At 37.2% G+C, this 17,304-nt stretch overlaps 1 protein-coding gene across 8 annotated transcripts in view; it reads right to left on the bottom strand.

The window, feature by feature from the left end:
- The window catches only part of fryl (furry homolog, like), a 106,870-nt gene that overhangs the window by 33,608 nt on the left and 55,958 nt on the right, over positions 1-17,304 (bottom strand). For 5 of the 8 annotated variants that reach the window (XM_058756075.1, XM_058756071.1, XM_058756069.1 and 2 more), the window contains 19 exons: positions 13,583-13,722; positions 13,312-13,408; positions 13,072-13,151; positions 12,326-12,406; positions 11,296-11,464; positions 9,905-9,997; positions 9,062-9,160; positions 8,537-8,638; positions 6,391-6,435; positions 4,944-5,047; positions 4,602-4,710; positions 4,285-4,371; positions 3,980-4,151; positions 3,335-3,467; positions 3,106-3,213; positions 2,134-2,371; positions 1,515-1,679; positions 1,321-1,407; positions 920-1,188 (listed from right to left, as the gene is read on the bottom strand). In XM_058756075.1, the coding sequence (XP_058612058.1) occupies positions 920-1,188; positions 1,321-1,407; positions 1,515-1,679; positions 2,134-2,371; positions 3,106-3,213; positions 3,335-3,467; positions 3,980-4,151; positions 4,285-4,371; positions 4,602-4,710; positions 4,944-5,047; positions 6,391-6,435; positions 8,537-8,638; positions 9,062-9,160; positions 9,905-9,997; positions 11,296-11,464; positions 12,326-12,406; positions 13,072-13,151; positions 13,312-13,408; positions 13,583-13,722 (2,378 nt within the window). The remainder of the gene's footprint in view (positions 1-919; positions 1,189-1,320; positions 1,408-1,514; positions 1,680-2,133; positions 2,372-3,105; positions 3,214-3,334; positions 3,468-3,979; positions 4,152-4,284; positions 4,372-4,601; positions 4,711-4,943; positions 5,048-6,390; positions 6,436-8,536; positions 8,639-9,061; positions 9,161-9,904; positions 9,998-11,295; positions 11,465-12,325; positions 12,407-13,071; positions 13,152-13,311; positions 13,409-13,582; positions 13,723-17,304) is intronic. The other 3 variants (XM_058756072.1, XM_058756074.1, XM_058756076.1) reach the window with 1 other exon arrangement.

Genomic DNA, 17,304 nt, shown 5'->3' with positions numbered 1-17,304 from the left:
TAGTCACATATGGCTGTTTATAACTATGTAATAATAAGTTGTTTTATATAAAAGAAAATTATGAAATATTATTAATTCTCACATTAATATAGTGAAAACAGAGTGGAAAATTTTAATACAATTTAAATTATTATATGTGTCTATATATATATATATATATATATATATATACACATACATACACACATGTATATATATATATAAACTTTTATACGTGTACTGCGTTAGGCTAACTGAGACTTGTCATAGAACTTGCATATCATTGCTCTTTTGTTGGTTTTGATTGCTTCTATTGTCCTCATTTGTAAGTCGCTTTGGATAAAAGCGTCTGCTAAATGACTAAATGTAAATGTATATTTGTAGCCATTGTCAAAAATACACTGTATGGGTCAAAATTATCAAATTTTTCTTTTATGCCAAAAATCATTATGATATTAAGTAAAGATCATGTCCCATGAAGATATTTCGTAAATTTCCTACTGTAAATATATCAAAACTTAATTTTTGATTAGTAATATGCATTGCTAAGAACTTCATTTGGACCACTTTAAATTCGATTTTCTCAATATTTAGATTTTTTTTTTGCACCCTCAGATTCCACATATTTAAATAGTTGTATCTCGGCCAAATATTGTCCTATCCTAACAAAGCATATATCAATGGAAAGCTTATTTATTCTGCTTTCAGATGTGTAAATCTTCCTTATGATTCTTATGACTGGTTTTGTGGTCCTGGGTCTCATTTATTATATTTTATATTTATTACATGGATGTTTACTGAAATTTTACATCTTTAATTTTTTTTTAATCTATCTGACAATGGCTATCAAATATAGACTGAAGACATTAAGATACTGTATAATTATTTTTACCCATGTCTCCCACCCCTACTAGAGACACATTTGAATGTAAAAACATACTTGATGTCGACTTGTGGTGAGAGCAGCTGAAGGCGTGTGGAGGCGAAAACCCAAGCGTAACTCAGCGCAGTGGGGCAGTGCTTGGGCAGGTGTTCTTGCCGCAGGTAACTAGACAGGCTGATGACCCAGGGGTCCTGACCTTGCGTCACATGGGCAAACACCCAGATGTGGGAGGGGCTTACCACATCAAACTGGTGGCTGATGGGAGACGAGCTCCACTCTGCCAGAGTCTGAAGGTCTATTCCACTGGGACAGTACAGCAGATTTGTCTACAGCGAAAAGGTGTAAAAAAAAAAAAGACAACCCTGATATAGTTTCATTTTTACTTTTTTAGATTTCTGAGCATTGCTGTCTGGAGGGCACACCAACATGCAAAAACACAATGTTCTGCCTTCCCTCACCTGATCGGCCCCAGAAAGGTGAATAAAGCTCTCAAGGACTGAAGCACTCAATCTGTCCATCACGTCTATAGCCAACTCCTCATCTCCCTGAGAGAGAGAAACAAGACAAAGAAACGAATATGAAGTGCAAACAAAAAGAAAAATGTTGTCTCATGTTGGTGAACAACAGGAAGTCATTTAGAACAGATGGTTACCTTAGCGATGCCAAGGGCCGTGTGCAGTGATCGGACTTCTTTGAGGACATTGACAGCGAGTCTGCGTGTTGCTGGTCGACAGCTGCACAGCACGACCAGAGCCAGACCCTCCACCACATGCAGAACCGTCCAGAGAGGAGATCGCTCCAGAGGGAGAGATGGACTCTAAAAAATACATGAAAAAATACCATGTTAAACTACAAGCTAAAAATATATGATAAACTACAATATAAAAATAAAACTATAAAAATCATTCAAAAGTTTGGGGTTGGTAAGACTTAAATATACAGTACAAACAGTAATATTGTGCAATATTATTACAATTCAAAATAACTATTTAATAACTATTCTATTTAAATATATGTTAAGATGTAATTTATTCCTATGATGCAAAAACTGAATTTTCAGCATCCATTACTCCAGTCTTCAGTGTCACATAATACTTTAGAAATCATTCTAATATGCTGAATTGGTGCTCAAGAAAATGTTTCTTATTAACAATATAAAAGTTTTACTGGCACTTTTGATCAGTTTAATGCATCCTTGCTAAATTATTATTATTATTTTTTTTTTACAAAAAATATATATATTATATTATATAACTGTTATATGTTTGCACCTGTGAATCATGGCTGCGGTTGTTGCTCTGTACCGCCTGTCTCCACTGTATGATGAGCTGCAGCAGCATCTTGACAGCATTGTCCAGTAGTGTGGGGTGAACGTCAGTCACCTCCCTCACAATGAAATACACAAAACCAGACAACACGTCCTCTCTCCAGTCTGGGAAGTCCACCATCAGAGCCTGCAGAGTGGTGAACGCCAGACCACGCAGCTCCTCATCCATATGGATAGTCAGTCTGGATGGGTGGGAGAATGAAAGTCATTGTTTACAGAATGCAATTACTAAATGCAACATCATCATCATCTTCATAACAGCATCATGCGTCACCAGAACCGCCGAGAGGTCAAGCGGGTAACGGTGACATATGAGTTCTGACTACATTCCATTACGACTTCACAGGAAGTCTGACTCATATTGTGGCTGCTGTACAGGAAGTCATGAATATATGAAAATGAGCATTTCATATTTAGTGATCGTAATGGGTACTTTCTGAAGAAGTGTGATTTTTCTGTTTGACTCATACCCCTAAAATAAAAAACAATTTGTATGAGAAGAACTTTAAAGTTTCTCTGTGTTGAAAATCCTCGTTCCAAATTGTGTTATAGGCAATTAGCTTTACATAAATTGTAAAGACCAAACATTTTGGGAAATATGCAAATACGAACGAAGTGAACCCAGAGCATGTTGAACTCACAATGCACACCATGCACTGTAGCAATCAGTAAATTATGTAATAACTGAAATGTAATAACCAGCATGTTGACATTTAAACTGAAATATTTCCAAAACACTCAATATTGAATCAAATAGATAGCTAGTGAATCAGAATCAAATCATGAAATTCGGTGAATGGTCAGTAGGCATAAATGTAATTGTTCTCGAGCAACAACAGAACTAGTGAATTGGGGAATGGTTGGAGTTTTCTTGTGGTGATGAATGAGGGTTGACATGAGGGTCACAGGTCATTACTTGGCCAGTAGCTCGATGAGATCCTGTCTGCTCATGCCGTCTGGGATTAGTCTAGGAATGGCAGCTACACATGTCCGGAACAGATCAATCTTCGGTTTACGCTCCCCACTACAGCAGAACACAAACATATAATAAACACGATGAAAGCCAAATAAACAACACCATTTGTTTTTATACCATTATAAAAATTCTTACATCATATAAACAAATAAAATCTCAAGAAACTAACGTGATCATGTCCTCTGGCTCTTTGTTGGACATCTGAACGTTGGTCATGCTCATGGATCGTCCCACCTCTTTATCCAGGTGCCTGAGGATGTTGTCCAGGGCCTTCCTAACCTGAGGGTAATACAGAGACATACCTACACAGACACAAACATACACAGAAAGAAAACAACTTAGTTTCACACGCAAAATCTGGTACAAGAACGGAAAAATGTTACAATAGACTACATACAGAGGCATTTCCTCAAACTCTAAACAATGAGGTCAGATAAATCAAACCACTATCTCCACTAATGGGCATGCAATGAGTTTTACTGGAAAAGCAAAACAAACTATTAAAAATGTAAAAGTCAAATTTAAGTATTTGAGGAAATTATGACTAATGCCCACATAGACTGAAAAAAAAAAAAAGGAATGGACCACAATTACAATCCCAAAATATTTCAAAGCACACAAAAAAAGAACTTGGCAGGAAGTCACAACTGTATTTATGCGGAAAGCTCAATGAGGACAGCTCATGCTCCAGGAATCACAATTACATTAAAATCAACTATTTGAATATGACCTAAAATGCTTTAGGGTAGGGACAGGCTGTACTCTGAAGTATCTTCATTTTGGAGAGCTGTGTAGGAACTGTAAGGGTCCGTACCGATGACCTTGGCTTCCTCGTCTGTGAGAGTGGTGTTGAGGAAGATCTTTTTGACCCGCAGTGTGTTGCCTGAAGGTAAGATGACGCCTGTAGTAGGCATGGGTGGCTCGCCGTCCTTCTGTTGTAAGCTGTCGGCTATCACCAGGAAGGCCCGAAGACCAATATTCATCCTCTGAGAGAGAGACAGATAAGAGAGAGATAATCAGTTTCAATGTTCATCTTTCCATCCATCCATCACCACAATTTTTTTTTGTTTTTTGTTTTAAATTTAATTGCTGGTACATTATGTGAATGTCTTCACACACCTCTGGATTAATGGTGAAAGTCTTGTGGGACTTGCCCACACACAGCAGGTCATAGATGATCTCTTTCATGGCAAAGTCCAGCCGTTCCTTTAGAGAGGGAAAAACAACGTGCCACAAACTAATGAAAACCAACGCAATAAACCAAAATCACCCTCCCAAATGTTCATAGTGATCATTTTACCTTCATTATAAAATAACAGATTGTTGATGGTAAAGTGGATGGCTAGCTTTAGGATTGGGACAAAACGAAGGCAGGATATGAACCTGAGCTGTTCTAAAATATGTTTTGAGTGTTGTTGTTTTTTTGTTTTTTTTACCTGAGCGATAAACTGAATAATCTTAACAAAGATGTTGAGGGGTGTGTCCCTGGGCACCACGCTGCGAGAGCCCTTTGGGAAAAGTGCTGTTACAATACTGAGGAGACGACTGTGAAGGAAAATAAATAATGCGAGATGTTATATACATATAAATAAGAATTGTCTACAAGACTCAGTTTGTATATATTTGTTTATATCTGTGAGAGGTTTATCTTCTCAAACAATGGTATGTTTGTGCCTAGTGTTAGTATTGAGTGAATGCATTCTTAATGTGTGTGCAATTGGCATAAATTCAAGATATTTTTGTAAATCTGTATGATTGTGTAGGATTGTGTGTCTTACCTCTGTGTGGTTGTGTTGCTCTCACACTTGATCCTGATGATGTAAACCCAGAGCAGCCGGTACAGAGACTCCAGTGCTACACGAGACATTTTGGGATCTTTGTTCTAAAAAGAAAGAAACAAAAATGCTCAGACAACAAGAACTCATGAAATAAGCCATAGAAATAAGGCATTTATTTCCAAAAAAGTAAAAGAGCAAAAAGTAAAAATAAAAATAAAAATCCTTATTTTGGATTTTTACAAATGCATTGCTTTTAAGACAAAGCAGGGCCTTACAAACCCCCCAGTGAGTCAAAATGACCTCCAAAGACAACAATTTGCGAATTAACTCAGCCATGAAAATATGCTAGATTCATTCATAAAGAGCTGCTGCTTCATCTGTATCGTCATGGGTGATCGATAGTTCACTTGCTGCTCGTGATGAGCTAATGAGGAATATGACGCACTGGACTCCATTTACAAGCCAATAAGAGCTGTAATTTCTGCTTTAACGGCATTGATGCACAAAGAGATGACTCATAAATCAGCTGTTCAGCAGAAGCAATAGATGATGAAAGAGGGATTCATAAAACTCTGCTAATGAATCTGTGATTAACACATCACGGTTCGTCCAAATCGAGTCATTGACTAAGCAGTTGTCTCTCTCACTCTTTCAGCTACTCAGTCTCTCTCTCACACACACAGCAGCTAATCAGACTGCAGTAAAGAGCATCAAATAGGGTGTAATGACCAACACTCGCCATAGGGGGCGATATGATTGCATGGTTTGCAGTGAACATCAACTACATAAGTATTAGAGCACTAGTACAGTAAGGACTCCCTAGTGTCTTTTATCAACAGGGATGCCATTTCTTTATAGAATTACCAGCAATACATTTTTCCTCTCTGTTCTAATGAGTCTGCAGGTACATTTCAAATAGTTGTACACTCAAAACAAGCCACTGCCACTTTTTTTCCCCCCCCCAGAAGTGCATTGTGATTGCTGTCAAACTTTGCTGCAAATTTGCTTGCAATATTAAAATTTAGGCTAAGAGTTGAACCTGGTCCCCCTGCAAGATAAAAATAAATCTCTTTCATAATTAACACAAAATTTGATGAAATAATTATAATTCATTCTATACTGTCACCTACATTTTTTTTTTTGGAAATGTATAGTAATGCAAAATACTTTTATATTTGCTTTGGCTAAAGCGCGGCAAGAGAGTTTTGGGCTGAATTGATGCCGCCTCAGATAAAACATTTCTTACGCCTTCATCAGTGACTCCTTGAACTGGGTGGTTTTCCTGTGTGAATTCTTGAGGACAGCAGGACAGTAATGAAGCTATTTAGCATTGTTTCCTCTATGTTCTGGCAAAAGAAGTCTCAGGAAGCCCATGTGGAACACAGGTCAATCACATGACTTCTGAGGGGCAGGGTTAGCTCCCTTGTGGGTAACCATGGTAACTCACCTGCAAGGTCTCAATCTGCTTACGGATGCTGTTGTTTGACGGCATCTGGAGCCAATAAACGCAGGGGTAACAAAAAAGATGACAAAGGACAGGGGGTGATGGTGATGGGGAAGACATGCAGGTTAGAAAAAGAACAAGAGACAAACTTAAGAACAAAACAAAGCTTTGTGCTACAACAACATGCAAAACAAAGTGCAGGGTGCATGGGATTTAATACTTCAATGTCAGATTCCTAAAGGCCAGCGAGCGACGGTCAGGCTAGTTTGTCTGGTGTGTTCCACTCATCAGCTCTCGTCGGGCTCACGACGGCGGCAGTTTGCCCGATTCAACATGTTGAAGAACTCGAGACGGAGAACTCTTATTGGATGTTCAGTTTAGCGAACGAATCAGTGCCCAAGAATTAAAGCGAAAGTGATGAAAACGAGCATGTAAATGAAGGCGGTACAGACAGAAGGCTGTTTAAATGTTACGTGATCTTTCCCAATCATTCTAATACGCGAATGTTTTCATAACAACATCAGCCGCTTAAAATAATTAAAGTTATCAACGTTACTGATATTCAAAATGGTAAGCAAGCGCTGCTTTGTTTACGTTTCATATATCTGCGTTTATCTTGTATATCTTTGTTTCGGTTTCTCCTTTTGAATGACGAATTGATAGCTGCTGAAATAGACAGCTAATTCCTCTCACGCACGCGCAGAACGCACATGTTAATTTGTCGTCGGCTGTAGTCTGTGCGGTGTGTTCGAGCGCAGCTTTTTGGTCTGACGCTGCCGACGCGAGGCGACAACACCGTCGGCTTTCGTCGCCGCTAGTTCTTTGAAGTCGTGTCGTGAAGTGTGTCCCGGCCTTAACAGAATCAACACGAGTATTCCAACATTTATCTATACTTCCTTAAGGAATGAAAATGGCCCATTAGACAAAAGCTTCTAGGAAGATTATTTTCAATTTAACTTATATACAGTTGATGTGCTGATGAAGATGAAGAGTTTCTGATGGGTGAGAAGACAAGTGGCAGGAATAAATTAAAATGAAATTTTAAAAATTAAATATTTTAAACAAAAATGGGAGGCAAGATTAGTGCATGCAAATGAACGATTACAAGCAAGAATGATTGTGCTGACTTTAGTCAGAGTAGACGCTATATAAAATTTATGCAAATGAAAATAAGGCTTCAAATAAAAAATAACGTCCACTCTGATTAAGGTCTGTTGATCTGGGAAGACAAACTACAGCAGGGTTAGACCAGACAGGGTAGCAGACAGACAAGCAGAACTGCAAAGGGAGTCCATGGATCAATCAGGAGAGGAATTATCCACCACTGAGACTACAAATCCCATAAACCTGGGCTCAGTTGGCTAAAGACATTACACCAGATCACTGAGAAAACTTCACTTCTGATCCTGAATCATTCACATGACTTTTTGAGAGGTGTAAGAAGCGGCCTAAAGTGGATTTGGAGTAAGATTCACACTACAGTCCAATTCTGATCCAGTCCTGATCTAGATTAACGGAAAGCAAGTAAAGGATTTAATCGATACTGCAGGGAGTTACATAGAGTTTGATTACTCATTCATAAAATCACCACCACCAAATCAAAGCATCACGTATCAATCCTCAAAATTCACATGATAAAGTTGCATAGATTGGAGGGAAACTCAATCATTGTGGAAAGGGAGTAAGGAAACCAAAAAACGATCACATCCTGGTAGCTGAACCAGCGACAATGAAAAAGAACGCGGACAAGCACAAACACACACGGTTTGGAGATATGATTGAGAAAGAGTGGATGACACGGGTATAATTAACTGAACGGTAGAAGCAAGAGGCATTTTACACATGTTGTTTGTAACACCACCATTTTGTATTTTGTAAGTGAACCAACCCACTTACAGAATGAATTTTCATATTGAATCACCAAACCTGCCTCCAGGCTTCAGAATCTATATGCATCAACTCCTCTGTTTTTGCAGCGCCCAAACAACATGATTAAAAGGTAGGATTTATAGCTACTTTTGCTACTTTTAAGCTGCATTTACTATGGTGCAATCTCTGAAACTGTCAGCTCTAGTGTTTTCTTTTTTCACAGGATGTCACAAAGCTAGAGTAAACGCTCTGTATTCATTCCACTGTTAGAAAACATTACCTTTAGGTGGGAAAGGCAGTTCTGAAGGAAGATGTGCCAGTTATTGAGGAAGAACTGCTTTTGACTAACACACAGCAGACATGTGACTAAGGGATACAATGCCTGAGGAGAGAGAAAGACACAGAAAACTTTAAAAATATATCAAACAAAAAAAACGTGAACATGAAATGAACATGCTGATTCCCAAATCAGACACTGCAACTTCTCTCATGCACTTGACAAGGTGAGCTAGGACGGATTTACAGCGAATAACAACTATTACTCACTCAATACTACTGATAGAGCAGACACTAAAAATTTGAAATACAAATGCAAAACTCTTATGGCCCACTTATATGATACTAGGTTTATGTTTTATGGTACTCTTTGAAGCTTTGTAATTGCATGGAAAAGGGCGACTGGTGGAATCAGCTAAACTTGTCTTTTTGTGCTCCACAAAAGAATGACAGACTTCTGGGTGGCAGAATGATCTAGGCTTCAGAAGACTGTGGGAAAGTATGTATCAAAGCAAAAAAAGGATTGTACCAGTGAGTGCTTCTTTCTTGAGCTGAGGTCAAAGGTCGTCTGATAGAGCATCTCCACAAAGTTCTTCAGGCAGGGCACATTCACTTCATTCTTCACCGCCTTCCAAAAACACACAAGCACAAACATATAAGTCCTCACGCTGAGCTACACCCGCTTGGTGCACAACAGCACACAAATCACTCAGAGCTATTCATCTTGTCAACGCAAAACGAAATACATTTCAATTGTGTTTCTGTAGCAACTCATTCCACAAACTCCACCTCAAACCACTTGACAAGACATGTACCATCATGAAATCTCCAGAACAGTCTCTGAGCCACTGTCAAATGATCTGGTTCACGGTTTCAAAGAGCCAATGTGTTTGGATCGGTGTGTGATCGGTTTAAAACAAAAGGGAGCAGAGTTGCGTGATTTTGCCTAAAGACAAGGTGCAGGTTTTTTGAAAGTCACTTTGAAACTCTTGCTCTCATCAGACACACAAGCAGCATAATTTCAGGGTTTAAATACAGTTTACTTAATGTATTGTTTATACTTAAATGACTGTCTCATTAAAAGTCCGCAACTGGGCGCAAATCGGAAAACCTGGAATGGGACTGCAGCGGAGTGTTTACAGATCGCACGTATTCTGACTTGAATTAATGGAAAGTTGTGTAATGTTCTGTATTGCCATATTGTGAAACTACACTAATTTAAATCAGAGTTGATGTAGCAATGTTGCAATTTAGCCAGAATGTGTTACATTTCTGCAGTACGCATGTGAAATCTGGCTCATTGGAATGATTTTTGCACAGGCAGGAATGATATTATATCATTTAAACAAATGGAGAGCTCTGGGATACTTACAGCAGCTACAGGGATGAGGATCTCAACAAACAGGCCAGCCAGTGCATGTTTGATATCTTTGTCCTTCACCTCCAGGAAATACTGAGCACATTCCTGCTTCACCACCAGAAACACACAAAACAAAACATTTAATTAATAAATGCAAATCTTCACACTGATCATTTGAGAGAAACTCATAAAAGTCCAGTTTTAGTAACTGAAAAGGATGCACCACTTTTAAATCTTTTGTAAGGCCTGCACATTCACACACTGTGGTTGGAGAAATATGAGGTCTACAGTAAAATACAGCATTACTTTGCAGCTATTGGCTCAATAAAATCTCTGGATTACAGTGCTTGTTAAGTGCAGCACATATTGAGTGCGGTATTTCACTGCCTGTAACTGGCTAATGTAAAGGAATTGCTCCACATAGTCCTGATGGCAAAGGTAGGGCCAACACATTGAGACTGTTACTCAAGAGATTTTATGAGGCATGACTACAGAGAACTCGCAAATAATACAAAAGAAGTACTGTCTGAACGACAATAGAGTAGACGAGACTCATTATGTATTGACAGTGATGATGTGGCACATTCCACAAAAATGGAACAAAAAAGGGCCTGAAAACAATATTTACAGTATATATTTATTTATCATCTTTTTTCAGATGATCAGATTTTGTAAAACTTACGTTGCTGTTGTGGGGTTTTAATTGTTTAATTGTTGAGAAGGTCAAGCCCCTTTTATGCTAGATAACCGTTGATTTAACAAATTTACTAGATTTTAAAAAATAAATTATATTTACTTGATCATATATATTTAATTTAACTATAATTATATATACTCCATTTATGAGATAAACATCTTTAGTGTCCAAAATGAAAGGATTAGTTCACCCAAAATTTTAATTGTTATTAATTACTCACCCTCATGTTTTTATGAACCCATACAACTTTCATTCATCTTCAAAACACAAATGAAAATATTTTTATTAAAATATATGGGTAATTTCTGACTCATCATTGAAAGTCAAGCATGTTTATTTGAAAAGCTGTATATATGTGCATTGATCATTATTTATTTGCAAACAAAAGCCTGAATTAAATCTGTTCATCATATAAATTTAGCATGTCTTATTAAACCAGCCAATTATTTTACATTGTCTACATTAACTTTTTAAAGTGTCATAATTTCAATGAAAATACCTTCATTCGTATTGTATGAAGATGAATGAAAGTCATACAGATTTGGAACAGTATGCAGGTGAGTAAATGATGACAGAATTTTCATCTTTGGGTTTCTGAACTCTTTGAAGACAACTTTTCAGTGGATAAATCACATAAAAACCCTCAGCAGCTCATTACAAGCCACAAGGACGTGCACTGCATGTCTGTGTTTGCATGTGTCTCGACCTGCATGAACTGGAAAGAAGCCTCAAAGTCCTCAACGGGGTACATCTTGACTCGGAAGAACTTCATGCCCATGATGAGGCTGATGATGCTCTGCACCACATGAGGACTTTGCTCCTTCAGCCTCAGTTCCTTAAGCTCTGTAATGAACTTCTTACGCACTGCCTGGAACCTGCACACAAACATAAATAAACAGAAATGAATTAACATGTTGAAATTAGGTGTATAGTCTGTTCACACAACAGCTGATAAAAATTCAGCATCGAGTTTCTATCAACAAATGTGTGTAGGAGCCTTCAACCAAAACTAAACATGTCACATAACAGGTTGAATAAAAACTGGCTTGTTACCGTCTGTGGGTAATTATAATTGTTCAAGTTCAAGATTTAAAGTTTCCCTTAAGTAAAAACAAAACCCAAATGCAAAAGCTTGATATATTAATGCAAACCAGCTAGATCCAAACAAGCAAGGACCACAGTCAGCGTATCATGACTTTATCATATTATGTAAAACGGCCTCTTCAAACACTGTCCTCGGGGCAAAGTGGCTCCGCACAGGAAATCATGAACTGGAGGGAAGGTTGAGCACTGTGGTAAATCAATTTCAGACCCAGACTATTACAGCACAGAGATAAATTACATTACAGCTTAAACAGACAGTTTCATGTAGCTGTGAGGAAGTCTTAGCGTGTGGCGAGCAGAGAATTACAGTAACATTAAAAGCGTCCGAAGACTGAACAAATCATCTGTATTTAGCTCGAGGCGAGTAAGTGTGACTGAATGAGAGGGGTTTGAGGGCTTTGTTAACTCCAATGGGAGATCTGAATGATGTGCTAGCATCAACTTCATCCTTCTGCTTTACACTTTACTTAAAATAAAACAACAGTTAGGCCACAGATATGACTGAACTCATTTCGTGAGCGTACGTCATATTCAACTTTGTCAAGTTTTTTTTGTCAAAGTGAATATTTAAAATGCGCAACAGACCACAGAAGGTACACTGTAAGCTCATTGTGGTTTTGGGATGGACTCACTTGGATTGGGCGAGGACTCCGATGACCTCAGCGAAGAGGTCAGCGATGATGTGCACATTACCAGTGTTGGGGCCTGAGTACCTGTCAAACAAACCATGACAATAATCAGTAACACAAGCAATTCTACACAAAATGAAGAAAATCTGGGTTCGCATTTCCATTAATTACAAAATTACATTTAAACCTGTTAAGTTTGGGGTCTGTAAAATGTGTAATTTTTTGAAAGAAATTCATACGTTATTCAGCAAGAATGCATGAAAAACAGTGTCAGTAAAAACAATTACAATGTTACAAAAGATTCCTATTTGCTGTTCCATTGAACTTCCTAGTCAAATGTATCCTAGTCTCCACAAAAATGGCACAACTGTTTTGTGATAATAATTATAAAAGTTTCTTGAGGAGCAAATCATTATATTAGAGTGATTTCTGAAGGATCATGTAATGGCTGCTGAAAATTCAGCTTTATCATCACAGGAACGTATTATAATTCAAAATATTAAAAAACAAAACCATTAGTTCACAATTTGTAATATTATTTCAAAATGTTTGATTCAATAAATGCAGCCTTGGTGATATACCCCAAATATCTGAACAGCAGTGTATATCCATACAAAATGATGTAATGATTTAATTATAGGCAGTTTCAGAAATCACACACTTGTGTCTCTCACATCAGGTTTGCATTTGTCCAGGGTACATCTGTAGAATTTGCATAGAAAAGTGTGTGTTTGCGTATACAGGCTCACCCCTCTTTGTGTTTAAAGTGCTTGAATGCCAGGTTAAGGACTTCTTGTACTAAGGCGTCTGGCACGGGATGAAGGGGAATCTACGGAAAACATTTCATCAACATTAACTATGATGTAAGGGTCACTGTTTTCCTTCAGGATCCTGATACACTCTTAGCAAGTCTATGCATGTTAATGCCACAACACACCTATCTCTGACTTCAGAGACACCACACCTAAGCAATGAAACACAAACCTCACCTGTTTCAAAACTTCCACTGAAACTAAACAAAAAATGAAGTCTATGGCCAAGTCCCTTCGCTCCAGTAGGTAGTCTTTATCCCGGTGCTGTTCATCTCTAAAGAAAGATCAAAAGAGCAGGATTCTCAAGTTAGAATAAAAGCACATTTTATGAGCTCCAAATGAAAAGTCACAGGAAAAAAAGCACATCATATGCATCTGTTGAAGCTCTTGCTAAAGAAAAGAAAAAGATGTGTATTTGTGTAAGATGTATATTTGCGTGTCTGCCCACCCTTTGGACTTGGTGCTGGAGCGAGGTCTGTACTCGTACGACTCGTCTTCTGTCCCGCTCTGTCTTCTGTACCAGTCAAACAACGTCCGCAACAGCGAAGGCAAACAGTGTTCTGCTATGGAGCTCATAGAGCTTATTAACTGTAACACACAAACACAGTAATACAGCTCAATGACACACTCTTCATGTAGGTTAAACACAACATGAAATTAAATATTTACTAAATATTAACAAGTTAATTCATCTATTAAAAGGCATAAATGCATGTTATTGATTTTTAAACAAATGAATCATTCGTGCATGTTACCTTTTTTATCTTGTCATATTTAATTGAAATGTTATTTAGATCTGAATCCGTTTCACTCGGATGTACATCACAATACAGAATGATAATACATAAATAAAACAAATAAACCGCAATAATACGTAATAAATAATAGATGGCGGTGAGCTTGTTGTACATGATTCAGTGTATGTTATTTCAAGGAGAAAAAAAAAAACCTTCTATTAAAAAGTACAAACTTCGCCACCTCTGAAGTATTGGTTATTTGCAGCACAGACTCTAATTGGGAAAGGCATTTTATTTTGCCTGTAAAACCTAATGGATAATGGACACTGTCAAGTTGATTGAAGAGAAAGATCTAAACAGGGAACATTACACAAAACACAAATGGATGGAAATGGAAAGAAAAGGGAAGGGAAGCAAGAGAGATGGCAGCACATTTGAGTGCAGTCAGGTATTGATCTGTCATACTGTGATGACAGGATGAGTGTAGGATGATACGTCCAGTGGTTACTCAACCTTTCACTGCAGTAATCCAGCACGAAGCATCTCACACACACACACACACACACACACACACAGATACGACAGTAGAGTAGAAGTGTGTGTGTATGCTGATGAGTGAGTGAGGGATGGTATAGTTCACTAAGGTGTGATTCAGCAGAGCAGATCTCTCTGCAGTCACAACACGTCACTGACTGAACAAGCAGTTCCTGAGAATCGGCACAGGCAAATCCAATAGCCAAATCAGTGTGTGCGTGCTAGAGCTGTGGAAAAAATAAATAAAACTAATGTGCAGAATGAAAAAGTGTGCTTGTTAAAAAAAGGTGATGTTCTGAGGTGCACTGGGATCCAAAAGTCTGCGCTAATTAATGAAAATACTTCTATTTTACATTTTTTTAATTTAATACATTTTTCATTCCATATCATATCATAACAATTAGAGCAAAACTGTTCAACATGTCATAATATTTAGTTTGTCTTACATTTACTTTATTTTTTTTGCACTCAAGCTGCATGAACTCCTCAAATTTGTGACAAACATTTACATGTATTCATTTAGCAGCAATGCCATCTAAAACTATTAAAAATTGTTTACATTGAAATAAAGCTAAAATCTAATCTAAATGTTGTCTTGGCAACTAGGATGCATCGATCCGATACTCAGTATTGGTATCAGCTCCGATACAGTCATTTTCTGCCGGATCGGGTATCGGTCAGACGAGACCGATCCAAATCCGATATTGTGTGTACAGTATTCGGCGTTATTGCTGAGCCCCACGAAAGCACAAAAACATTTTAAAGCACCATAAAGTTTTCATGCACTATATTTCAAGTGTTCCATAGTTCAATGTGAGGTACAGATGAAGTCGTTAAATTCAAGTTCACATGAACTCTTCTCTCCGCTGCAGCTCTCCTCCATTCAGCATTCAATCGGTGTGTTGCGTTCGGTTAGTCAAAACGATGAAACTCTCTTCAAGAGCGCACAGTAACTGAGGTTTAAAACTGTTAAAAGAAAAGGCTCAAAGTATCACAGATTTAATACACTACGCATCAATATCTCTTCCCTTTGTACTTTGAACTTTTCTATTGCGGACTCGGAGGGCTGCGCAGACTCCGTGTTGTTTCAAGGGCATCATTCTGCACATAAGCACTTTGTGCCGCTCTGTATTGGCGCCTTTCGTATTATAATACTTTTCTGCACAATGAAAGATTATTAATAGTCTTTCTTGTTCTGTCCTATCAATCATATGTTGCTGCCTTCATTACTGTGCTATACATTTAAAAGAAATGTCTTTTAATTGTATAGTATATATTAATATATAAATGTATTTAGGCCTACTTGTTTTTTCATGAATGTATTTTACAACAATGCAAAGAGCAATGTGTAACATTTTACCAGATTTTGTCCTACACTTATTCACTTTTATTTGTAAATAAAAATGTCTCACTAGATTGTAGGCTATAAAATTATTGTGCACCTGTGATTTTTCTAGCACTGTAAAAAATGAACCATGGGTCTTGTAATTTTCATTAAAAAAAATTAAGGTAATAATTAAAAATAGTGTGTATATTTCATTAAAGAAATTGTGGTTCAGTGTTGTATAGAAAATACTGAGGACTTTTTACTAATAAAACCAGATGTGTTTTTCTCATTTAAAAAAAAGAAAGAAACTTAAGCAGTTTTGAGGCTTAAATTGAGGAAAGGCAGCCACCTATTTATTTTAAGAGATTTAGCTCAATTTTGCAATTTTATTTTAGAGGTGACTGTTAGTTCCCAGCATGCTTTGCATATGCCTGGATATGGAGAGTAAATTTTAAAATGAAATGCTATTTTATGTGTTTTTGAGTGAAGGGAAACATCTCTTAATGTTTAATGTTCAGTTATGTTTGACATTTGAAAGAATTTCTGTTACGTTGAAGTTTCCATTGTGCAGTGCAATCGTTACCATTGTGCAGAAGAGTAGAGCTTATGGTTATGGATACTACTACTCTAAGGCATTAAGCCTTGTTCAGTGAGCAGTAGCTTTGCTAGTGCTAGTGCAGTACTTTCCAGTATTGCTCAAGTATTTTCCTACTTGAGCTGTTTGGCTGTATACAGTCTTTTAAATGTACAAAATAACTCAAACAGGCCTCACTCAAAATCACAGACTTTTGAGAATCAACTTAATTAATTAGTGAAATATGCTCATTTATTTTATGTCACAGATTAATTAATTTAGGAGATTTTACATGATTTATTCAGGTAGAGTCCATTTAAAAAAATAAAAAACTACTCAAAAATATTACGAGTAATATTGTTACCATAATTTTTTTTAAGTAGATAGCTCGTTCCATTTTTTACAGTGTATCTTTTGCTGCTGAATTATCCACTAACCTAGTTTATAATATTATTTTTGTCATAGATTATGATTATATATTTTTTCATTTGTTATTTTTCATTAAAATGAAGTTGTCTATATGTAGTAGATTGTGTTTACCACACAAAAGAGTGACGATCAAGTCAACAGAGAAGTAAAGAAATTCTACATTGATTTAAAAAAAAAAAAAACTGCTCTGGTATCGGATTGGATCGGTATCGGCATCGGCAGATACTCAGAATTTTCGGTATCGGATCGGAAAAAATGGTATTGTTGAATACCTATTGGCAACTAACTGAAAATAAATTGGACTGCAATTATAAGCTTACATAAAATTACTGAAACTTAAAAGGAAAGCTGAATACCATAATCGTAAATACTATAACATCATACTAGTACTTAAATACTATAACAGTACAGAAATACTAAAACAACACAGTTTAGCAGATGAGAAACAAAATATGAGGAACATCACAAGCAAATCGTCAAACCTGATCAACATGCTTTCCAGCATGACCTGAGATGATCCCAAAAAGCATCTGAAAGAACATCTGACCCTCTGTACAAAGAGTCACATG

Source organism: Onychostoma macrolepis, chromosome 20 (assembly GCF_012432095.1).
Source record: "Onychostoma macrolepis isolate SWU-2019 chromosome 20, ASM1243209v1, whole genome shotgun sequence".
Classification (NCBI taxonomy): domain Eukaryota; kingdom Metazoa; phylum Chordata; class Actinopteri; order Cypriniformes; family Cyprinidae; genus Onychostoma; species Onychostoma macrolepis.
This window is presented reverse-complemented; position numbering and strand designations above follow the sequence as displayed.